The 26208-nt window shown below is 34.2% G+C and overlaps 2 protein-coding genes across 4 annotated transcripts; one reads left to right on the forward strand and one right to left on the reverse strand.

Moving 5' to 3' along the window:
* Positions 1-13499: 13499 nt before the first annotated feature.
* Positions 13500-15922, forward strand: LOC140758442 (uncharacterized protein At3g27210-like). The gene is made up of 4 exons (XM_073094615.1): positions 13500-13641; positions 13733-13999; positions 15099-15179; positions 15281-15922. The coding sequence occupies exons 2-4, from the start codon at positions 13840-13842 to the stop codon at positions 15637-15639; spliced, it is 600 nt and encodes a 199-aa protein (XP_072950716.1). The 5' UTR covers positions 13500-13641; positions 13733-13839; the 3' UTR covers positions 15640-15922.
* Positions 15923-16181: 259 nt separating this feature from the next.
* Positions 16182-20666, reverse strand: LOC140758426 (F-box/kelch-repeat protein At1g67480-like). 3 transcript variants are annotated; one of them, XM_073094604.1, is made up of 5 exons: positions 20523-20666; positions 18525-18590; positions 18285-18341; positions 17482-18056; positions 16182-16878 (listed from the first exon to the last, which is right to left on the reverse strand). In XM_073094604.1, exons 4-5 carry the CDS (start codon positions 17979-17981, stop codon positions 16251-16253), a joined length of 1128 nt encoding a protein of 375 aa, XP_072950705.1. In that variant the 5' UTR covers positions 17982-18056; positions 18285-18341; positions 18525-18590; positions 20523-20666; the 3' UTR covers positions 16182-16250. The 3 variants fall into 3 exon arrangements, with proteins under 3 accessions (XP_072950705.1, XP_072950698.1, XP_072950689.1); XM_073094597.1 differs by having other exon boundaries at positions 18270-18341; XM_073094588.1 differs by having other exon boundaries at positions 17482-18341.
* Positions 20667-26208: the final 5542 nt, after the last annotated feature.

The raw sequence follows: 26208 nt of genomic DNA on the forward strand, positions 1-26208 counted from the left end.
GGCTTATCCTATATTATCCCACAGAGCCTATTTATATCCTTTACTGTATATTTATTTTATATACAGTGCAGGCTTATAATTCCGATTACCTCACAATGTCTATTTATATCTTTTAGTGCATAACTATTTTACATAAAGTGCAAGATTATTTTCCCGTAATGCGAGTTTATAACCCGCATTATCTTGCAGCGCATAGTTATTTTCTCATAATGTAAATATATATAGTATTTTAGGTCCGCAGTTATAATAAAAATTAATATTATTTTAGAAAAATATTGTTTACTACTACTACTATTACTATAACATATGCTAAGGGTATTTTTTTCATTTGGTTTAAAATATCAAAAATTTTCAATACAGTTTTATTATTTTTCAGTACTTTAATATCAACTTTATATCATATAAAATATAATTATTACTCTTTATACTAAATATTAGAATAGCTTATACTAATATTATCTCTCTTTTTCTAGTATTAAAAATTAGAATAGTTATATCTAGTCCACCATTGTTCCATAAGTGAATACATGCTAAAAGAGCTAGCAGCTCATGCAAGTCCCTTATGATAGAGGAGCTCAAGGATTGGCCACTGCTATTTCTTTGAAAACCTAGGGTTGTAGATTAGGATCCCATCTAGGAGAAAATCCAATAAAAGCTTGTAGGATGGAAGAGCAAGCTCCTATCCCACGAGGCTATCTTGTCTTAATCAAATCAGTCTTGAGTAATGTCCCTATTTGCTTCATGTCGATTCGATCCTTCCTCGGAAGTTACTAAATAAACTCAACGCCACTATGCGCAACATCTGGTGGGGTTTTGAAGAAGATGACATGTATCTCAACCTCAAAAGCTAGAACAGTATATGCAGATCTCTTCTCTGTAATAGTATGAGAATCAAGGATATTGTGCTAGTGAACCAGAGACTTAAACTAGCTTGGAGGCTTGTCAATAACCCTAGCTTGCCTTGGGCCATATTGCTAAAACACAGGTATTTTTGGTTCATTACCTTCTAGGAGGTAAAACTAAAGTTGAGAGCCTCTCAAACTTGGAGCTCTATCCTTAGATAAAAGTCTTCTGAAGAAGGAAGATTAGATGCAGGATTGATGATGGAGCTTTAGTTTTAGTGACAAAGGATCCTTGGCTCCCTAGCTAGGCCTGAACGAGATTTCTTTGATATAATTTATTACTAAGGTAAATGACCTACTCGATGAAATTGGATGGAACAATTCTGTAGTTCGTTGCCTATTCCTGTTTAGAGTGGTAACAAAGCATCATCCACATTTAGATTAGGCTAGAAAAAAGTCACTCGTGAAGATGAGAGACTTCTTAATGAAATTTGCCTACAATAGTATCAAATCTAGTAGCTAGACCAGCTCCTCCTCTTCAAGCTCAGTTGGTGTAATATAGAAGATTATCTAGAATTATAAAAAGGTGATTCCTCAGGTAAAAATATTTTTGTGGCATTGTGTTGTAGGTGGACTCCAGTTAAATTGGAATTCAAATGCCATATTCAATCCATCAACAAGGCCTGCCCTATGTACACGTCAGTTGCTAACTATCAGCCCACTGCCGGCCCTAGCTCTGCTAGGGTTTGGTGCAGGTCTTACCATCCTCTAGAATGGATTTCTTCCCTCATCATCGCAGCCAGTGAAGTTTATTTGCTCCCGTCCTTTCTCTCTTCCCTTTTCTCTTCTTCATCTTCTTCCTATTTTCCTCTCCATTTCCCAAAAGTCGAAGGCATCTTTCCCTCTCAACACGCTGCTGCTACTCCCCACCCACCACAGCTCATCACCGCACCTACCATCGTTGTTTCCCATAGTCACTCCTCACCGCCGCATGAAATCCACTCATTATTACTGCATTTGTCTCCTTCCTCATTGTTGCTTTACCTTGAGATCTTCTCCACACCCTCATTAGATTCGAGCCCACTGCACCTACCCCTCACCGCTCCCCTCATTGGATCCGACCATACCGCCCTTCCACCTCCTTTCTTCTCGGAGGAGGCAAATCAACTGCTGCATCTCTCCTCTTTTTTTTCTTTCCCTTTTCTCACTCAATTTGCTGCTACAGCAGTTGATATGCTGTCGCTAACCTCTCTCGCTCTTTGGTGCCCATTTGCCTATTGGCATTACAGCCATGCCGAGTGAGTGAGTCTACTCTAGATGGGGAAAACGTTTGCACCCGTTCATAGTAGCAGTATGTGCTCGCCAGCGTCTGTGTTTCTAGCGATATCTATTTGGTCAGAGATGTCATGCTTTTTGGGGATCCATACTGGTGTTATTTTCTTTGCCCTACTGCTGATTTAGGGTGTTATATGTCTTTTTTCTTTAACTTATTGTTCTTGGTTAGACTTGATCATTGGGCCCAGCCCGCCCGTGCTCGGTTTGGACCGGGCTAAGCCCGGCCTAGGCCCGAACTACCAACGGGCGGCATGGGCCAACCCTTTGCCCGCCCGGCCCGGCTCGAAAGCCCGTCTATTCGGCCCGCCCGCTTGTTAGGCCTGCTCGTTCGGCCCTCTGTTACAGTAAAAAATAACGGGAAATTTTGTACACTGTACCGTTTTATAATTTTTTTTAGCCCATCTCTCCCATCACAATTCAGCCCAAAGTACAAGTATTGTTTAAATTTTTTAGTCCATCTCCCATCACATATCAGCCCAAGTACTATTTAATTTTTTTTAATATACTTTTTTTTAAACCGAGAAGAACAAAAATATATTTAAAAAAATATGTAACAGTAAAAAATATTCTAAAAATAGATAAAAAATTCAGAAAATTAGCAAAATAGGACCTATACTTTTTTTTACCATTTTACCCTTTTAACAGAAATAAACAACTAGTTTATAGGGGTATTTTGGTAATTTTAATTTTTCTCATGCTTATAAATAGATGATAAATTTTCTAAATTCATCACACATTCTCAAATTCTTTAATCTCTCAAGTTCTTTCCAAATTAAAGGTTTCAAGATTTTTAGTCTTTCAATTAGCAAATTCTCTCCAATATAGATTCCTTTGATGATCATATAGAATCTCAATTGGAGGGCGGAGATTCAATTAATCCTACACCCGCATCTCAACCTCAACCTGATCTGGAAACTCTGGCTTCGGCTTCTTCATCAGGCAGTTTTAAGATATTAAAGTCCGAAGTTTGGAAGTATTTCAAAAGGATTGAAACGAAAGATGGCCAAGATAATGTTATAGATTGTAGAGCTAAATGTCTTCAATGTAATCATGATTTTTCTGTATTAACTAAGAATGGCACTACTTACCTAATGAGGCATATTAAAGATAAACATAAAAAAGGTCAACTTGATATTAGTCAAATGTTGCTTAATCAAGGTGTTTCCGGAAATATTTCTAATTTTCAATGGAATTATGAAAATGCTCGTAAAGAAATAGTTAAATATATTATTCGTAGAAATAAACCTTTTGCTATGGGTGATGATCCGGAACTTGAAGGTTGTTTACAAAGAGGTTTCAATACGGCTTTTAAAAGAATTTCTCGTCATACAATTAGAAGAGATGTTTTAAAATATTTTGCTGAAGAAAAAGAAAAATTAATTTTATATTTTGAAAAATTAAAATCTAGAATTTCTTTTACTAGTGATATTTGGACTTCATGCCATCGTTGGTCTTTTATGTGTATAACCGCACATTTTATTGATGATAATTGGAAAATGCAAAAACAAATAATTTCTTTCCGAAAGCTTGATAAGAGTCATACTGGTGAATATCTTTCTCGTACTATTATTCAAGAGTTAACGAGTTATAATATCCAAAATAAGATTTTTTTTCTCTCACTCTTGATAATGCATCTAATAATGATTCCATAATTTCTAATCTTCGATGTTTTCTTTCTTTACTTTGTAACGGTGAATTATTACATAATAGATGCATGTGTCATATTATAAATTTAATTGTACAAAGTGGTCTAAAAGAAATTGCTAAGCTAATTCATAAAATTAGAGAAATTATACATCATATTATTTTTAATGATAAAAGAGCTAGAACATTTACAAATATGTGTAAAATGTGTGGATTAAAAGCTAAAAAACTTCAATTGGATGTACAACATAGACGGAACTCTACTTATGAAATGTTAGAATTAGTACTTGAATATCAAAAAACTATAATTTCTTATGTTTCTTTAGATATTAATAACGAACTAGAATGTCCTACTGATTTAGAATGGGAAAATGCAGAAAAAATAAAAGATTTTTTAAAAATATTTTTTGATGCTACTAATATGTTATCAAGCTCTTACTCTCCTACAATTACAATTGTTGGTATGCAACTTGTTAATATTGTTCAACTTTTTATTACTTTTAAAAATGATCGGACTTTACATAATATCTTACAAAAAATGGAAACTAAATATGCTAAATATTTTGAACATTTTCCTTTACTTATTGGTTTTGACATTTTATTAGAACTTCAACTTAAAGAGACCGGCCTTTTCGATATTTTTAATGGTTTATATGAAGATAAACAAGATGACTATGTTTCTCGTGCGGTAACTATTAAAAGTTATTTTGAAAGGCTTTTTAATGATTATTCTATTATATATGGTTCTTCTTCCTCTACACCTTCATCTTTTGTTATTCCTCCTAAAAGTGGTAATACTAAGAAGTCATTGTTTGTCCGACTTAAAATGAGGAGAACTTCATCAACATCGGGGGGAATCACTGAGCTTCAAGCATATTACAATCATTTTGTAAGTGATGATGAAATAGATACTTTAGTATGGTGGAAGGCAAATGAGATGAGATTTCTAATTGTTGCTGCCATGGCCCGTGATATATTGACTATTCCTATGTCTACTGTACCTTCAGAATTTGCTTTCAGTACAAGTGGATGATTAATTGATCAACGTCGATCATGTTTGGGAAAAGAAACAATTGAAGCACTAATGCCTACAAGATTGGTATGCTGCCGAATCTAGATCGAAAATGGATGACCATTTTGCAATAGAAAATATAGAATTTGAGTTTTTAAATCTCAATGACTAATGTAATTTTATTTTACTTTTTACAATTAATGAATAGATTATGCAAATGATAGATAGGTGGGTAGGTGCCAACCTAATTGAGATGTGCTCATTCTATAGTGATGCAAAAAAAAATCCTCATAATTTTGATGTAACTATTTGTTTAATTATAAAAATATTTCTATTTACTCATTTATTTAACTATTTACTTTTTATATCTACTCATTTATTTTTATTTATTTAATTCTAATTTTTTATTTACTTTATTTACAACACGTTCTTTGTATGTGCGAACGCCTGTTTTTCGCGTTCGAACGAGGTGTGAACGCAGGTAAATAATAATATGGAATATTTTATATAAAACTCTAAAGAATCCCGCCAAGTGACAGCCCGAGTAAAAAAAAAAAATTTGGCCAAATGGGTAGTGGGCGACTGGCAAGCAGCTGGCCACCACCCACAATGGCACAACTATCAACTATGACATAATGAAGACTTCACAAAACCAAACTCTCTCACTCTCTCTGTCTCTCCAATCTGACAATCTTCATTTGCCATTTTGCCCATTTTCCCAAGGTCCAACCGTCCAAGCTACGGAGGGGGCGAGTCCGACGAGATCTTGCGGCCAAAAGCGGTAGCTTACCTACCTCAATACCTTGGACCCTTGTGTTTGTCCACTCGGATCCATTCTCGTCGTCAGCGAACCGCCGGCGCAGTCAGCCGCAGCGAAGAACTCCTCGATCTCGGCCTCAAACGGCGCCATACCGGCGTTGATTTCAGATCGGCCTATTTGTCCCTTAGAGCACTCGTCGGCGTCGTCTCTTCTGGTCGATATACCACAATGGAGGCTATTCCGGTGGCACCTCGTAGGAGGCACTACTCGAGCAGCGTGAGATCCGCCCGAAATCTACGGTGGAGCATCGCCGACCGTTGGAATTCTACTCCATTCTCGGCGTCCGCGGCTTCATCAGGACATTACGGCTCCGGAGGTAGGAGATCTGGAGCTCTGCCGCTGACCCCGCCTTTCGGCCGCGAGATCTCGCCCCTTCCGCCGCGGCGCCGCCGCCAAAGCCAGCGTCCTGGCTCTTGTGATCTTGTCCAATATCTCACGGGTCGGGTTCGCTGAAAATAAGACAGATCCTAGCCCGGCCCAGCCCGGCCAACCCGATATCTCACGGGCCGACGGGTGGTAACGGGCTAGACTATTCTAGCCCGGCTCGAACCCGGCCCGGCTCGAGTGATTGATGGGTCGGGCCGTGGACAAATATTTAAGCCCGGTTAGCCCGGCCCAAACCCGGCCCGGTCCGCCCGATGATCACGTCTATTCTTGGTGGGTGATCTTTGATCTTTCGACCTTTGAGAATTCTCAAGGCCATTCGACCTTTCGACCTTGGACTACTGGATTGACGGAACCTATAAGCTAAGTCAAGGCTCTTCACTCATGAGAAATTTTGGGGTTGTTCTTCATTTTAATTTTATATTATACACCAAGTTTGATGTTTTATTTTAAATTATTAAGTTATCTATTATAGGTCAAGTGTGGGGCTTGTGTCAAAGAGCTGTCGCTCCATTTTCCCTCTTCTTAGTGTATTGATGTAACTCTTAGATGTTGATGAATTAACTTACCTACAGACTTTCTCTCGAAAAAAAATAAGGTTTGCCTCTTTTACTCTTCTAACCTAGAAATGGTGGACCACCTTCTTTTTGGTTGCAACTTCGCTCACCTTACTTAGTTCTCTAATAGACTCGCGCTAAAATTGGAAGACAATTTTGCAACATTGGATGACTAGCTCTTGATATTTGTTCGCTCCCTCTCTTAGTGCAATAAGGCATATGCTTTCTTAGTGTTATGGGATATATGGAAGGCAAGAAACTCAGTTATTTTTCAAGGCAAGCTAGTTTCACCATTGACTATGGTTGATGAGGCAAACTTGCTTGGACGCAAGGCCATGCTCCCTTCTGGTTTTCAAGGTGGATCCCTTCAGCCTTTGCATCGCTGCCATGTGAATAGTAGTGAGGATTTAGTTTTGATGGGCCTGAATTTGTTGGATCAAATCATTTGGCTTGATGCAAGCTGCATAGGGCATGTGACATGGGCTTTATTAGTGCTTAATACCTTAGCTAATGGAATTGTAGAAGGCTTCTTTATCTTTGTGGATTATTGTAGAGATACTCCCTACGATGAAGCTCTTTCTATGCTAGAAGGCTTAAAGAAATTAAGCAGCCATGTGCACATAGTGAATTCTTGGCTCTATAGTGACTCTATCACATTGGTAAAATTGGTGAACAGTTTTGACATTTCTATAAACTGGATAATTTATTCGATTATCCAAGAATGTATCAGCTGGCTGACCTTATTTTCTTATATACAGGTCTGGTGTAACAATAAAGCTGCCCATAATCTTGCTAGACAAGCTTTTTGTTTCTGGGTCTGTAAAGCTTGATCTGGCTCACCATTAGAAATCCTCTATTACTCTGATTATGAATAACTATTTGATCCATAGATATTTTGGGGGGAAAAAAGAGAATGCGATTAATAGATTTTATCTCATCATCATAGAAGGGGTAGATGAAGGGGATATCGATTCCTTTATGGGCAAGAACGTCTCTATTGTGAAGCCTATGCAAAGTAGCAAGCCAAAGAAAAACTGATTTTGAATGGAAGATAACACCTCTGAAGGTTTCATATAAAAAAAAAACACCTCCAAAGGCAATAGGCTTAAGATTAGGGGTGAAAACGGGTCGGATTAACTCCGACCCGACTTGCTATCCGACCCGACTCGGATCGGATTCGGATAAAAAATGTCTATCCGACTCGGATTCGGATTCGGATACGGATAGAATTTTTGAAAAAAATTCGGATACGGATTCGGATACGGGTCGGATAAATTTTTCGGATTCGGATACGGATATCGGATATCCGTTTACCCGCATATTTTTTTAAATGATTTACAGTTTTTAGTTTGCTTATTTAAATAGTAAGTATTAATATTATTAATAATAATACATTATATATTATTTATAGAGATTAATTTCTCTAATTTTATATATTTGACATTAAAAAAAATATTTGTTGTAAAACTCTTAATAATTTTGTATTAATTATATTTAAATAAAATATTATAATTATTTTAAATTTAATCAATATCCGTTTAAGATCCTATCTTTTATCCGAAAATTATCCGTATCCGTTTAGTTAGGATATGGTTTTAAATTTTGCTATCCGTCCAATATCCGTATCCGAATTCGTATCCGAACTAAAAATACGGATCCGGATATGGGTTAAGCACTATCCAATCCGTATCTGATCCGTTTTCACCCCTAGTTAAGATAAATAGATAGAACCCATGTCGAAGAGGTTATAATAGAAAATGATGAAAAAATTGAACACTTACAACAATGAACAACAACATATTTGTCTCTGACTTTATTTATCACGCCCCCATGTCACCAGACGACTTCCCCCCCTCCCCCGTAGCCCTTCCTCTCCTCTCCATTCTCTTCACCTTCCCTCAGCTTTTCTCCCTTGCCCTTATTTATGTGCCTCAAGTGGAGTTCGTCGAGGGGGTGGTGCTTATGCACCATCCTATGCCCAGCTCATAGGTCTTTTATCTTCCTCTTCTCTATCGTCTCCTCCTCGTCCGCTCAATCTAGAGTCTTCTCATTGCCATTCGCATCTTGGAAAGGTAGGAGAGAGGTTTGGGCTCTCCACTTTTACGCCCCTTTACTCCATACCAGTCATAGGCTAGGGCAATGGAGGAAGCTTGAAGGACGGCTACCTCTTTCCTCTTTTACGTCTATTCGGGTTGGCTTCTTGGGTAGATTTTGTATGGTCATAGGTTTGGAGTTCTTTTTGTAGGGGTTCCTCTTCGCACCATTGTTCCGCTAGTGGTTTAAGAATCTATCTTTATCCATCCTCTTCGTTGAGATTATCTGTGTCTTTTTCTTTCTATTACTTTTCTATTGGGGTACGGGGTGAATATAGGGCCGTGAGTGCTTGCGACAGTGGAGGTCGCTATGGATCTACTAGAGATCATACCTAGGGGTGAAAACGGATCGGATAGTGTTCAACCTATATCCGGATCCGTATTTTTAGTTCGGATACGTATATTGGACGGATAGTAAAATTTAAAACCATATCCTAACTAAACGGATACGGATAATTTTCGGATAAAAGATCGGATCTTAAACGGATATTGATTAAATTTAAAATAATTATAATATTTTATTTAAATATAATTAACACAAAATTATTAAGAGTTTTACAACAAATAATTTTTTTGTATGTCAAATATATAAAATTAGAGAAATTAATCTCTATAAATAATATATAATATATTATTAGTAATAATATTAATACTTACTATTTAAATAAGCAAACTAAAAACTGTAAATCATTTAAAAAAATATGCGGGTAAACGGATATCCGATATCCGTATCCGAATCCGAAAAATTTATCCGACCCGTATCCGAATCCGTATCCGATTTTTTTTCAAAAATTCTATCCGTATCCGAATCCGAATCCGAGTCGGATAGAATTTTTTTATCCGAATCCGATCCGAGTCGGGTCGGATAGCGGGTCGGGTCGGAATTAATCCGACCCGTTTTCAACCCTAATCATACCCTTTTACTTTTGTATTTCAGTTGGTGCTAGTTTACTTTTGGAGTTTTTTTGTAGGGGTTCCTCTTCGCACCATTGTTCCGCTAGTGGTTTAAGAATCTATCTTTATCCATCCTCTTTGTTGAGATTATCTGTGTCTTTCTTTTTCTAGTACTTTTCTATTGGGGTACGGGGTGAATATAGGGCCGTGAGTAGACATGATCAAATGGCCCAGCCCGCCCATGCCCGGCCCGGCCCGGCCCGAGCCCGAACTACCCATGGGCGGCACGGGCCAGCCCTTTGCCCGCCCGACCCGGCCCGAAAGCCCGCCCGTTTAGCCCGCAACTAAGCCCGCCCGTCTGCTACAGTGCTTTGCCCGTTTTGCTACAGTAAAAAATATTTTAGTATTATACCATTTTGCATTATTTTAAGCAGACTTTTAAAAAATTTTAATTTTTTTAAATTTTTTTTAAATAGAGGAATATAAATATTTAAAAAAAAATAAACTAATAGTTAAAAATATTCTAAAAATAGCTGAAATATGGGTTGGGCCGAGTGATTGATGGGTTGGGCTGGCCCGGCCCGATCTCTCACGGGCCAACGGGCGGTAACGGGCTAGACTATTCTAGCCCGGCCCGAACCCGGCCCGGCCCGAGTGATTAATGGGTCGGGCCGTGAACAAAGACTTAAGCCCGCTTGGCCCGAAAAGCCCAACCCGAACCCGGCCCGGCCCGCCCGGTTATCATGTCTAGCCGTGAGTGCTTGCGATAGTGGAGGTCGCTATGGAGCTACTAGAGATCATACCTAGGGGTGAAAACGGATCGGATAGTGTTCAACCCATATCCGGATCCGTATTTTTAGTTCGGATACGTATATTGGACGGATAGTAAAATTTAAAACCATATCCTAACTAAACGGATACGGATAATTTTCGGATAAAAGATCGGATCTTAAACGGATATTGATTAAATTTAAAATAATTATAATATTTTATTTAAATATAATTAACACAAAATTATTAAGAGTTTTACAACAAATAATTTTTTTGTATGTCAAATATATAAAATTAGAGAAATTAATCTCTATAAATAATATATAATATATTATTAGTAATAATATTAATACTTACTATTTAAATAAGCAAACTAAAAACTGTAAATCATTTAAAAAAATATGCGGGTAAACGGATATCCGATATCTGTATCCGAATCCGAAAAATTTATCCGACCCGTATCCGAATCCGTATCCGAATTTTTTTCAAAAATTCTATCCGTATCCGAATCCGAATCCGAGTCGGATAGAATTTTTTTATCCGAATCCGATCCGAGTCAGGTCGGATAGCGGGTCGGGTCAGAGTTAATCCGACCCGTTTTCAACCCTAATCATACCCTTTTACTTTTGTATTTCAGTTGGTGCTAGTTTATTTGCATATTTTTTATGCACATCAAGCTTATTGTCACTCTACCTCTCTTTTTTTTTTATTATACATTATGTTTATATCTTTGAGTTGTTAGGGTTTAATACTTTTCTTTTATTATGTTGTCTGTTTATTGTTTATTGACAAGTTTGTGACTTTCCTCAATATCTCCCAACTCATATTAATTCAAGACAGACCCTTGGATCTCTACTTTTAATCTCTCAAACATCCCTCTCTGACCTCTTAATCTAATATGAAGCCAACTGGAAATAGAGATATCTTATTATAGAACCAGAAGTGGCAAGAACCATCTGCAATAGTCTTTCTAAGCAGACCTAATAGACTCTTATGGGGGAACCTCTAGCTCTACTTCATGGCATCAAGGAGCTTTCCCATCATGAACTCAACTGGAGGAATAGTCTTCAGTGATTGCATTACAGTGGTTAAAGCAGTCAATATTAACTCCTTTGGCATTGGCTGAATCATCTCTCCCATTGTTCAAGACTAAAAGAGGTGGACTATAAAGTTTTCTTCTCTTTAAAGTCTACTACACAAGCTAATATTATATGTCACTGCTCACAATCTTGTTGCTAACCAAAATAAATCTTGTATAGAATGGAGTGATCCACCCTCAGATTGAATTGCATTTGTTGGACTAAGTAATGAACAAATTCAGATCTATACTTTAGGAGTCGAAAGAAATTTGTAGGAGATTTAATCGAAGATAAAATATTCAAGCTCTGATGCTAGGTCTTTCTCTCCTCTCTTCTAATGCAATTCTTAATTGGGCAAGCAAATTAGAATTATAGAGCGGAAGTAACACCTAGCCTTATTTATAATAAACCAATGGATCTGCTCATTATGGGCTTACATTGAAAATAATAAGCCTAATTAAAGATCACCTAATATTATATCTTAATTGTGTATCTCTAGATTAATTTGTTTAAGCCAGTTCTTCATATCCATATTTTAAAACTCTTAAAATGCATTGATTTGAGTAGCTATCCAAGCATTCCTCCATCTCCTAATCTATCTAATTGAGTCTATCACAAACTGTTGGCCTACTCTTCTCAGATCCCACATTAATTGGAATGTGTTGTATAAGAGAGAGAGAGAGAGAGAGAGAGAGAGAGAGAGAGAGAGAGAGAGAGAAGCAATAATGGAAGTAATGGACTGGAGAAGTGGGTCACTCCACTGATGAACCTAGACCTTTTCCATGATGGTCCTCAATTAACATGCCAAGAATTGCCTCAGTCTCAATCCTCCTCCCTGCACTGCCCACTTACTCCAAGCTTTTCTTTGGTTCTTTGCATGTACTTGAAGGGTCCTCAAAGGCCCATCCAACTCCACTATCAAGAATGGTGAGAGGTCAACTCCAACAAAGAAAAGGGGTAATTTAATCACCTTGAAGTAGGTAGGGAGATTGAGACAATCTATTTTATGATTGGAAGATAGAGAAAATAAATGTTAGGGACAATCATATCTAAACTTTTTACCTATTTTTATATAGTTTTTTGCATTTATTTTTTTGGTGGCCCACTAATCCCTTTTACTATATAAAACCACAAAAATAGGTCTTCCACTAATTATCTATTTAATTTTTATTAAATAAATTAAATAACTATTGGATAATTAATTATAGATGGTTCTTATTTAAGAGAGGAAAGAGAAAAATCATTTATTATTTTTCGGTAGCATCGATAAGGTGTGAGAGATATTATTAGACAGTTGAGAGATATAAATAAGAATGGATAATTAACTCAAAATGTTATAGATAAGTAGAAAACATACAATAGGAGCTGCATTTATTAAACTAAGAAGAAAAAGAAAAGGAGGCTTAAAAATTGGTTACCTTGCATGCAGTTCTGCCATGCATGTGTTAATCATCAGAGATTAGTGCTTTATAGACACTAATCCCTTGGATCTAGCTTGATTATGGCTAATTACTGGTATAGAACCACTATTAATAAGGACATAATTAATCAACAAAAAGGACTTAGCATAATTTATACCCCATTTGTTTCATGCCATTGACTAAGCTTATCTCCTTCAATAATTTTGAACAGCTTGGAAATGTAAAGCACATGGGAAGAGCTGAAATAAAGAGAGGAGAGAGAGAGAGAGAGAGAGAGAGAATAATTGCTCTATGGATCCCACAAAATTATATTTAAAAAAAGAGAGGGAAATTTATTAAAAATAAATAAAAACACTCTGAATTTATTCATTTTATTTTTATTATCTCAAAAATATCTTAACATTAATTCACTTACTTACCATGATTTATACAGATGAGTTAAATTAACTATAAATTCTTTCTTTTTTATTAAAGGATTTTCTTTTATTTTTTTTTAGCTTCAAAAGTAATAGAATGTTGTTTTTTTCTTTTGAGATAATAATAAATAAAATATAGATGCTAATGATAATAAAAAAGAAAGAAAGAAAGAAAGAAAGAAAGAAAAAAGAAAATCTCCTCTCCTACCTATTGTCACATCATAGTGCAAATATGCTCCCCCCACTGACATATAAGAACACATGTACACATAAATGAATACTCTATGCATGTCTACACCTCTCTGTATTCTCTGCTATCAATAGGATCTCTTCTTCTTTTCAGAGATCATGAGTTTGAGTTCATAAAATCCAAGTAAGACCAACTTTTACTCTGCTGTGTTCTGTCTCTGGTTTTGTTGCTTTGTTTTGTACTTTCTCTTTTGACTCTTCCTTTCTATCTGCAGATCTATGCACAGACAGACAGAGAGAGAGAACAGAATTTGTAGTTGAGATCTTGGTGTAGTTGTTGTCAGATCCTGCATCTCTGGCCTATAAGGATCCAGACTACACCATGAGGTTTCTCACTGGAAGGGGCTCAAAGAAGGCCAAGAGGAACTCCATTCCATTGCCACCTAGAGAGAAGAGTCTGAATAGAGAAGACCCAAATGAGGAATTGGGTTCTAAGATCAAACCCATGGGATCTGATGGTGGTTGCAGGAGCACAGAATTTGGTATGATCTTTTTCGATCTAGTTTATAATTCTGCAGTATGGTTCATAATCTTTTGAAGAGAGAATTGCTTTTTTGTATTTTTCCATCTTGTTTTAGATCATTTCCAGATAAGTAGGTGAGAAGTCAATTTAGATGCGGTTGATCTATACAACTCTCCTTGCATACTAGCTAAGTTGGTTGGCCTCACAAACTGCCAATTCTGAGATCAAATTATAGTTGCTCTCTTTCTGTTCAATAGTACCAATTCACATAAAGATATGGCTAAGGCTCTGCAAATTTCTTCTGTGCATTCTTTTAGTTTCAGCTGCTCTGTACTTTGTCATTGCTAACAAGTTCAGCAAACTCTTGCCATATATTTACTTGAAGAGTTATCATGTCACGTGTTATGGTAAAAATTTTAGTCATTGCAGTTAAGTTAGACAAAGTACTGCCTGAGCTTTATTGATATGTATAGTATTTCAATGCATGGATGGCCAATATCTTCATTATAACCACAAAATTATATGGTTTTAGATATACAATCTTTACCTCGTTATATCATTCAACAACAGCTCTGGATAAAGGATGAGAGTTGCATTATCTCTGCATGACAGTCAGCATAAAACTGAATCCTCATAGAAATGTTGTTCCAGTGTTGCTAAAATTCAAAATGGTGAGTGAATTTGGTTCTGAGGATAAAGATGAGAAGATATCTAGTATCTTGTTTGGATTCTATATGTTGATTATCATTTTCCGTCGGAAGAGTATTTTGATACCTTTAAGCTTACATGGATTGCATTGCATCTCAGAAAATAGTTATCTGGTTCTTGAAAGTACTGATGTCTTGAATTGAACTGAGGTATAAAAGAATGAAAGGGATAATGTGAATCAAAATGACTTTTAAGAACAAGGTGTAAATCGACGACCGTTAGAAGAAGAGTCTGGTGAGAGATCCATTTGTTTTCGCTGTTCGAAACTGATATATTTATCCAATTGTGTTGATCCAGTTATTTGGTGTTGCATTTCTTTTTCTCTTAGTTTTTGAAGGATAATTTGTTGCCTTCCTCTTAGCTCCATGAAATTGCTATTAAACCTTGAAAAAGATGCTGAATTTTTGCAGGCAGTAAAGATGAAACTTTCTTCGAAGCGAGGCAATCTTTAGGTTCTGACTGGGAAGATGATTTCTTCAGTGTCAATGGAGGTAACTGAGACCAAGATGTAGATTGCCATACACAAAATATTCAATCTTTTAAAGCTTCAATATACTTGCTTAATGGTTTGAAATATCTATCTTGTTTTCAGATTTCACTCCATCAAGAGGCAATACTCCTAACCATCAGATCATGACCCCACGAGGATCTCAACATAACAAAGCATCAATTGTTGCCATACCTCCTGGCACCGAGACGAAACCTTCTCCAACTGATAAAAAACTTAGGCTTTCTGAGCTTCTTCAGGAGAAAGAAGAAGATGAGCAACAGAGGATCAGTCATAACAACATAAATAGCATGGAAAAAATCAACAATGCTGATGCTGAGTATAGAGAAGTATCGCCGGATATCAATCTGAAGCAGAAGAAAGAGAAATCTTTGAAGAGCAGACAATGTTGCTTGCCGACGTTTGCTCGAAGGAGAGGAGAAACGATACATAAACAGACATAAGAATAGCAAGGGGAATCATACTTGCATGATATCATACATAATGTGTTTTGACTAAAAAGTTTCCTTCAAGCTTTAATTTATACACATGTAAAGAACAATGAGAGAAATATATATATTTATTTGTTGTGAAGTTTATATAGGAAGAAACATGGTGCTTCTTCTATTAAGGTTATTCTGTATTTAGTCAAGGGTTAGACCTCTGCCTTGTGAGGTATCAACTTCCCTAAATTCAAGTTGTAATTCTTGTGAAATGATGTACTGAGAACTTGTCATTTTCTTGCTACTTTTGGCATGTAAGAACAAAAGCTTTGCTGCCTGGAAAAGAACTTCACCCAATAAAGGAAAATGATGACAGATTTTTCCTTTCAAGTAATGAGGAAGAAGCAGCTAAGGTTGCTTACAAGAACATCCTTTGTACAGTACATAATCATTTCCATTTGTTCCACCTGAGGCTATTCATTAGCTATGAGACTGATAAGCAATTCAAAGCTCATGAAGGCCAATACAACAGCATGATTGCAACAATTTAAAGAACTAGATCATAAGCCATCAACCAATAACATTGAAATTGAATTCGTAGCAATATCAAAACATAATAGTCCATATGAACTTCAAGTTCTGATTGTCACACTGCACAAGCACAAGCCAGAAGGTTTAAGCGACGATGTTCCCCATTCTGATCCAGGAGGAGCATCGGGGTCATAAAGCAGTGTGTCATATCCAGGTTCTTCTTCCAGTGAGAAAAGCAGTAGCTTCCGATCCAGGATCCCAAATCGGAATCCAACGCTCGAACTCCCAGTAACTGGCACTGTAACGTTGTGCCATGAATTCTCAACTGGATTAAATATGGCCAGCTTCCGCTGGTCATTCCACTTCATGCAGAATAGCTTCTTGCCAAGCATGGCATGTGCTGTAACCATCACACAACCATTCTTCATCTCACGCCAACTGTGAGACACAGGGTTGTACACATCGACTGACCTGGAATTGCCGATTGTGAAGCTTGAACGCCCGCCCATGACATAGAGCTTTCCTCCAAAGCTGAACGCGAAGCACCCCCATCTCGGTCTGCGAATGCTTTCAATTAATGACCATTCATTTTTGTCTGGGTTATAAGCTTCAGCACTTGATAGACTATCACCGTCTGATCCATAACCACCTACAGCATATACCACACCATCTACCTCAGCACAGGCAAAGTCGTATCGACCAATATTCATTTTAGCTAGCTTGCTCCATCTGCAATTTAAGGACAAGATATAAATATAAGAAATTTGTAAATGAGTCAGGTCTTCTACAGATAGGAAGTAAGAAGCTTGAAACAGAAGATAGATGCAATATCCCTGTTAGAGCCAACCTCCACAAAAAACAAGACAAGTAAAGATATTTATACAGCAGTCTCACAATGTTCGTAGTCGAACTTCTTAGTTACTCATTCACTTGGTGGGGCAGTAAGGTTGCCCTTTGCATCTAAGAGGTCATAAGTTCAAATCAGAGAAACAGCCTTACATTTCCCTTCCCCAAACCCTTTATGTAATAAAATAGTCAGCCTAGGACTAAATTCCGTTTGTCACTGCACCAATACAAAATAACTAAAAGAAATACTACATTTTACTTCGAAGATCTCTTCAAACAATTCATGGTTCTATCATAAAATAAAGCACTATTAGAACTTAATAATAGGAGAACCTATCCATATATCTGTGGAGTGGACGTTACTGCCAAAGGAAGAAATAGGCATTCAGCATCAATTCTTATAGCCAGAGCAATTTCCTATTCAAATTGTTCTAGAAAATAGAATATGGTTTATGCTGGGTGAATAGAGTACAGATAGACATGTACCTGTTCAGCCGAGAATCATACTGATAAACATCATCTGAAGCACATTCTTTACCCTGATGAACTGAATAACCAGCCATCACCAGAAGCTTGCCATCAAGAACAACTACTCCAAAACCCGCCTTTTCTGGCCCAGGCATAGGCGGAAGAACCTGATTTTTGCTACTTACAGACCCCAATACCTCCCAATGGCTCTTCTTTCCATCAGTATCACCTGTCAAGATATAGATGCATTCCTCAAGCCTACCAGCCTCCTTCCTTACGCTGATCAACTCCTTGGTCTGGATAAATGACCTCCAACTCTTGCAGACAGCAGCCATGACAGGAAACTGACACCGAGGAACAAGAGCAAGGCAAAACTTTGCCACATCTTCAGGTAACCCTGGTATTAAAGGGCGATGTAAGTCATCTTCTTCTTGTGGGGTCAACTTGCTTTGGATTGCTGAGCTGAGGCAGATCTCTGATTGAGCAAACCGTTTTTGTGCACCAACAAACGGAGGCATTGCTAAACTTGGCTTGCCAGAACCACTCGAGGATGAGTAGATTCTTGTGATCTCTCAAGTGTGCCACCTTGGCAACTGGAGATGGTAACAAAAGCTATTGAATAAATTATAAGTGGCAGTAATTCAAGAAAAATGATTCATGATATCCATCACTTATAGGAATTTTAAGAGAGAGAGGCTTGTAGGAAGTTGAAATTTGGAGCTTTAATCTCAATAGTGTTTTAGATTTTGTTATTGCTTTTTCAAATGCCATTCGAGAGTGATAGATCATGGAATAGATTCTCTCACTCGATCCAATAGCACCTGTCTTCTGATTAAGGTTGTAGCCCTTGATCTCTCCCCCAAACATTGCCCCGAAATCTACAGAGCATGTGAAATAATATCAGCTAAAAAGTAAATAAAAATGATCTGTATGTTATGCAGATACATACAAAAAATACACATAAAAACCAATACACAAGCATCAATTGTCTGTACCCACACATAGATAACACAAATGCACAGGCAGACAAGCATGCGTGTGAGAGAGAGAGAGGTACATACCAATGGCCATAGAACTTTAGTAATACTTAACCCCCAATAACCTCCATTTTCTGATAGTTCAATCAACTGGAACCAAAAAAGAAGTATCAGTCTATCAGCACATAAGCTAATTCAGATTCTCATAATATGTCCTTCTAGTGCTATACAAATTCACCAAAAAATAAAAACCAAATCAAGAATTCAAGTATTTTAGAATTTAGATTATCTAGAAAACTTTGAACGATAAAGAGAGCATAGATCAGCAAGACAATAGTGAAAAGAGATAAATCGATCTCTTTTCAGACAAATAAGAGAGCTTGAATTAATGAAAACTATTGCAGTTAGCTGGTCCAACGTGCATGTTTGAGGTAAATCAATCTAATTGAAAAAAGAATGACATACATACAGATAATATATGTCAAGAAATACTATATCTATACTAATGATATCTAAATCAATATATAAATTGCCTTATTCCCATTGGCCAACTAAATCATGAACTACAAAAACACTTATGGAAGTCCTAATTAGGCTCGTATTTCGCAAATATCTTGAATTAGTGAGCAATAAATTCTCTTACTCATTTTGTTCAGTGGTCCAACACCTAGGTTCAAATTCAGAACTGCTGGGAGTAGATATTGCACGTCAGTAATCATGCTAATCCTCTAACTACTTGACATCCAATGATTCCAAACACCACCATTGGAGATCCAGTCCCATTCTCTTCACAATGACTTGCATAAAGAATTAAAGAAAACTATGCAGAAAATATTGAGATTATAATGAGCAGGGAAGATATTCTTCTCATTTCCCGGCAACTTATCAGTAATGCTGATGTGCATAGAGACTATTACTCAAAATGCGCAGATGAAACTTTTTGAAAATTTATGCAAAGTTCCGAATTCAGAGTGAATATGGTAGAGTGATTTCTCTGTCTTTTGTTAAAGATAGGAAGGACATCAAAATTTCACAAAATGAAGCAGAAGAGACTGACTTGGAAAAGAGATCACAGTACTATTTGTGAATTTTCATAACAAGAATAATTATGAAGTAAAAAAAAAACTATAATCCAGAAATTATCTTGATATACATGCTTCTGCATCTATCAAATGACAAAGAACATAAAAAATAATCTACGCAAATAGTATCGGAATATAATGACGTAATGGGCCTCTACTGCACCAACATCTATGAGCATCTAAGAAAGCAGATCAAGAAGTCAGAAAAGTTAACTACTTGCAACTTTCCTCTTGCCTTTTGCTTGAATAATTTATCAAATCTAAGACGACTTCTTTTGAAATTAGAAGAAACTGAAAGAATAATATTGCCCAGGAACAAGCACTAAATATTAAGAACGAGGCAAGTACGAAACACCAGAAAATGACACAATATATTATAGGCTGCTTTTCCTTACAAATAAAAGAGATTTGGACAACTATCAAACAGTGACAGGGACCCACTCTAAGATCTAAAGTGATTAATGAAAGAGAAGATAAAAGATAAAGAGAGAAAGGCCTTGACGTATCCAGAATTAATCCAGATCTAAATGAATATGTTCCTCTACAGAAGAACTATCAAACAGTCAAATTAAAAGCAAAGCATTATTTTATAAAAGTTCAAAATTTGAAACATCTGCACAATATTTATTCCCTGAATAAGTTAATATCGAATGCAGAAAACAAACAGAAGAATGCCAGAAAGAGCTCCGAAGCTACAAAAAGTAGCTAAAAATCCCTCCTTTACATATCAATCACAAACTAAGAATATAATCTATATCCACAGATATCCAACAGAAATCAAACAAGCTAATTCTGAAATCATTTCTACGAATACCAACAACACAAGAATCAAAGTCCAACAGACCTGCCAATAAATAGGAGATTTTTACAGACCAACATCCAAAGAACTTCCATTCATATACCCAAAAGAGGAACTTTTTTCCAATGTTAAAATTGGAAGAACAAATAGTAAGGAGAGCACAACAGAGAGCCAAAGTAGAGGAAGAGGAAACGAACATACCCAAAATACAACACATGCGATAGGCTCCAAATCAAATAATAATTGAGAGAGAGAGAGGGAAGAGGCGGTTTTATAGGCAAAGGGGAGGAAGTCAGAAGAGGATAAAATTGCCACACAAGGAGTAAGTAGATTTATCTGAACAAAAAAATAGAAAGGAGAAAGATAAGTAGAGATAAGAAGATAATATCTTTCTATTTTATATTTCAAGAAAGGAGTCAATTTTCCTAGAACAACGGGAAAGCAGCATGGGGTTACAAAGAAGTCGAGTAAAAGTTCATTTTGGCACCTCAACTTTAGATTTATTACATTTCACTCCCTCACGTCTTCAAAGCTTACATTTTTGGGATTTTTTTGCATAATTGCCGCTGAAATTTTTTAAAATATCATAATTTTCATTATATTTTTTAAATATTAAAATTACCAGTAAATTTTTTTGACTAGTTCAGAATTCTCATTCTAGTTAGTTTTTAACAAAATATTCTTAATAAATTACTTTTAAAATTAGCTAATAATATAAATAATTCAAATACTGAAAATTACTTATCAATAGTTTATGTCTAGCATAAAGAAGATACTTTCATTGTACCATAGTATTGAATTATAGCTTTTAATTTATGTTAAAATAATTTTTTATTTTTAATTGTATTTTAATTATGATTAGTAGATTTAACTAATAGATTTGAAAGAGTGCAATAATTTTGATAGTAATTATAATATCTTAAAAAATTATTGGTAATTATGATATTTGAAAAGTTTTTAGTGGCAATTATGTAAAAATCTCTACATATTTTGACAAATTTTTAGAAAACATCCAGTACTAAGTTTTGTTAACATATAATTATTACATAGATGAACAACATAAGTCATCCTGATTAAAGCCTAATTAGAGTATTAATTATAATAAAAATAAAGCATAATGCACATCTTTTGTACAATTTGTGTCATAGAGCTTATGTATAAACTTGAATTATTTACTCAAGTTGAATTGAACTAAAGTTTGTTACAATAATCCTAAGTTTTATTTGCTCCATTTTAAATAAACTTCAAATTATAGTCAATTAAATATCACATTTCTTATGCTAATCTTTTTATTTTATATATATATTTTAATATCGGGTTCAAAATATTTATAAATTTATGTTTCTCAATTCGCCATAGAAGATAGAACAAACAACATAATTTAGCATGTTTAATTAGGGCATTAATTCTTCTCTCTCGTATCAGAAAGGAGGAATTTAAATTTATAAATAGTTTAAATAATAATTAAAAATATTTTTTAATATTATCATGATAAAAGGATTTAAAAATTTATAATTTCACTAGTATCATTTCATTGCGAGCAGATTTTATTTTTGGCTATCTCAAACTCAAAAATAGTTTCTTTCAAAAAAAAATCCTTGGTGAATCTTAGATTATATTTCTATATTAAATTGCACTAAATTTAATCTTTTTAAATAAAAATATTGATTTGTTTTTCTTCTTTAGACTTGATTTTGTGTGACTTTTATGCATATCTAAATAAACTATTAGATTTGGAATGGAAGGACATTAATTTTTTTTAATATTTTTGGTGTAAATATTACTTTATTCATCATCTCAGAATTGGAATTCTTATATTCTATGTTCTGTGCTTCTGAATTAATATTTTGTGATCATTTTATAACTAGGAATAAAATGATACCATGATATTATACTTGTTTTATTAGGATTGAATGAGAAATAATAGCATAGTGGAATGCACATTTACTATTTTTCTTTTCAACCAATCTAATAATAATAAAGGATAATTGTAGGGTGATTTTGATAAAATTCCTACTCTTTAATAAATACTTTGGACATGATACAGTGGACCTGGTGACATGGATCATGCGTGGCAAGGGTCAAAAAAATAATAAACAAATAGATAAGAACACCACCATCCTCAATTGGCTATAGATTATATATATATATATATATATATATATATATATATATATTATATATATATATATATTATGAATGTTATCTACTTAACAACATGCAGTAGTTATTTTGTTAAATAATAAGAATGGAAGAAAAGGAAAATAATAAAACCTCACAAGCTAGAAAAAGAAAAGAAATATATAACATTATATTTGCATAAATTTGATTATTAATTTCTTAATTTACTTAAGAAAAAATAAAATAACATATTATATTTTTGATTGTTTGATTTTTTTTAATGTAATCTATGTGGTTGTAACTTTATATAATAACTCTCCTTGTGGTTTTTTTTTATAATTAATTATGTTTTAATAATAAGAGAGTCTGCGTATATCAATAGATATATATATATATATATCATTAAGCATCACACAGCACATCTCATATCAAACACGAGTCTGAGTCATCTATGAGTATGAATAACTAAATTATGACCTACGTAGACCTTGATAAGTTGTTAAAAAAAGATTATATAAGTAGATAGCCGCTTGTTTTCGTATTGAAGTCCCCCGATTTTGTTCGAAACTAGGTGATTAGGTCAAGTAAATGTGTGATTTTTCAATTATGATAGGGATTGTGTTGCTATCCAAGTGATGATTTTTTTTTAAACTTTATTATTCAATCAAAATCTATCAACACTAGTGTGTTTAAATAATAAAATGGGCACATATTTGCAAAGTGATAAGTGATAAGAGATCTTAGAGACAAGGACGATAAAGATGGCTGCAAAATCCTTTGCACATATGCTCTAGTCTCCTTCAGAATTGCAAGGAGATAAATAAATAGGAAGATAATATGCTTAGAGATTTTTCTACAACTAGATGACATGGCAGCACACAGATCATGTGGCAACTTTTTAAGTTTGACATTGACTCAAAAGTTGTAAACGAATTTAGATTTGATATAATTTGATTTGGTTATTTTTTTTTTAAAGAAATGGAGAGAAAATCTTAGGGGGCTTTTGCAATTTAATTATAATTGTTTTTTTTTGTAAGATTAAGATCTTAAAAACTTAATATATTTTTATAGTCAATACTCGGATCTTAAACGAATATTAATTGAATTTAAAAGATTTATAATATTTTATTTAGATATAATTAACATAAAAATATTAAGAGTTTTACAACAAATAGATTTTTTATATGTCAAATATGTAAAGTTAGATAAATTAATCTCAAGAAATAATATATAACATATTATTAGTAATAATATTAATATTTACTATTTAAATAAGCAAACTAAAAACGGTAAAGCATTCAGAAAAATATCGGGTAAACGGATATCCAATATCCATATCCAAATCCGAAAAATATATCCGACTCGTATCCGAATACGTATCCGGATTTTTTTCAAAAATTCTATCTATATCCGAATCTATATCCGTATTGGATAGAAATTTTTTATCCGAATCCGATCTGAGTCGGGTCGAATAGCAGTTTGAATCGGAGTTAATCCAACCCGTTTCACCCCGAGAGGGAAGTCAATGACTTTATTTATAGAAGTCACAAGATATTTAGTTTGATGCGTCAGTTCCCACAAAAAAGTGGAATGTGAGACCAAATGTACAAGATTTGTTACTTTATTTCTTAGAGCATCTCCAACACTAGGCTCTAAATATGGAGCCAAAAATGAAGCAAGAGTCCGGTGCACTCCAAGCTCCATATATATTAAAATAATAATATAATATATATTATTATATTAGCTATTTTAAATTACTTAATAGGTCATCTTAACGTTATTATTTTTTGATAAAAAAATATATGTTTAGAAAACTCTCATCGAGATCTTTAAAATAAAACTAATATTCAATAGTTTCATAAGTAATTTTAAATTACTAATTTTTTAATTAAACGTATCGAAATTACATTATACGAAATAAACATTGAAATAAGCATTACATGTCATTAACTAAAAATATCAAAATTACATTACATAAAATAAGCAGAAATTAACCAAACATAATAAAAACAATAGATGTTTAATATTCTGGTAAGTCATCTCCGTAGCCACCGGTTCCGGTTCCGGTTCCATTTTTAATATATTTCATGTTTGATGTATTTCATATCTTCATATCTAATGTATTTTAATATTTAATATTTATATTGGGAATAATTTTGAGTAATTATATTTTAGGACACATAATTTATTAGATTTATTTTTATAAATAATAAAAATTTTAAAATTTAAATTAACTTAAAATTAATTCAATGTTAAACTCATTTTAAAGGTCTCGATGAGACCTTTCCAATGGTATTATTTTTATTAAAAACCGATTAGTAAAATTAATTATATACTCAGTTTAACTAACTAAATTATTTAATAAAGAATACAAAGGGAATTAAAATTATTGAATGTAATAATTATTGGGCAATTTTTGTATTTTTAAAAGGTTAAAATGACAAATGGAGCCGAGTTCCATTTTCATGGTGGGGCTCCAAATTTAGAGCCCCACTATTACTAGCTCCAAATTTGGAGCTAGTTTTAGAGCCCCATTGGAGCTCAACTAGGCTCTAAATTTAGAATTTGGAGCTCAACTAGGCTCTAAATTTAGAATTTGGAGCTCAGTTGGAGTTGCTCTTATATTGTAGAGTCTTTTGGAAAATAAAGAGAAATTAAGACATATGCTTACTTGTGATAAACTTTTAAGTTGTAAATGATAAAAAACTGTGAAAGGAAAGATAATTTATTCTACTATCCTTAATAACTAATTTGTAAGACAAATGTTATCAGTAATTAAAGTGTTCATTCCTTTAGTAAAGTTATTTTAAGTTATTGATGGTGAAAAGAAACCATCCATATGATTCATATATGAGCCGAAAGATGGCAAGAAGGAAATAAAAAATATTCTCAATAATAATGAAACTTTTTCCAAGCTTTTTTTAGATGCAAATGAAAAGCTTGATACACATCTTCGCATATTATTTAAACCAATACTATTTTTAGAGAGATTTTAAAGAAATGGAAAGTGATTTCAGTATAATGGATGGCATTCTTAGTTGTATTAAAACTTTTGTCCAGATCAAGCCATTCAAGTTTACATTTTAAATGTGGAGATGAAAACATATAAAAATGTCACTGAGAATTTTAGGAGATCGCTAGTAAAATTAATAAGAGAAATTAACAACAATGAATTCAATCTAAGTAATAAAATTTTTATTAGCGTATGTAGTATAACATATGTTTTTTACTTTTTAGATGTTACTAAGTTATTTTTTAATTTTTATAGTTATATCTTATTAGTGGGGTGTATATAAAGTTATGTCCTCTACTTGAATAACATAATGATTAAGATTTTTAATTTAACATATAGCTCAGAATGTGAAAGGAATTATAGTTTTTTTGAATGAGTAATATATCAATAAATCTTTGTATTGACTAAGCTAAATTGGTGATTTTATTATCAAATTGATTTGATATTTGATTTCAAATTCATTCAAAATAGAAAAATAGATTAGATATTGAATGATCTTATTTATGTACAATATAATGCAAGAACAAAGGATTGAAAAGATAGCGAAAGAAAAGGATACAATCGCTTCAAAAGAAAAAAATAATGCAACGAGAATGATTGGATAATGATCATCTTAAGCAAGAGGTCTTTCTAAGTGAGAGGTTAACTTAGGAGATGAAAACGAAAGCATTAGAAGTCGAAAAATGTTTAAGATCAAAGAGAAGCACTAGATCTACTCAAGCTACTATTAATAGCACTTCTACTTTTCTAGAA

Source organism: Typha angustifolia, chromosome 1 (genome assembly GCF_048772165.1).
Source record: "Typha angustifolia cultivar Huaian chromosome 1, ASM4877216v1, whole genome shotgun sequence".
In the NCBI taxonomy this organism is placed as follows: Eukaryota; Viridiplantae; Streptophyta; class Magnoliopsida; order Poales; family Typhaceae; genus Typha; species Typha angustifolia.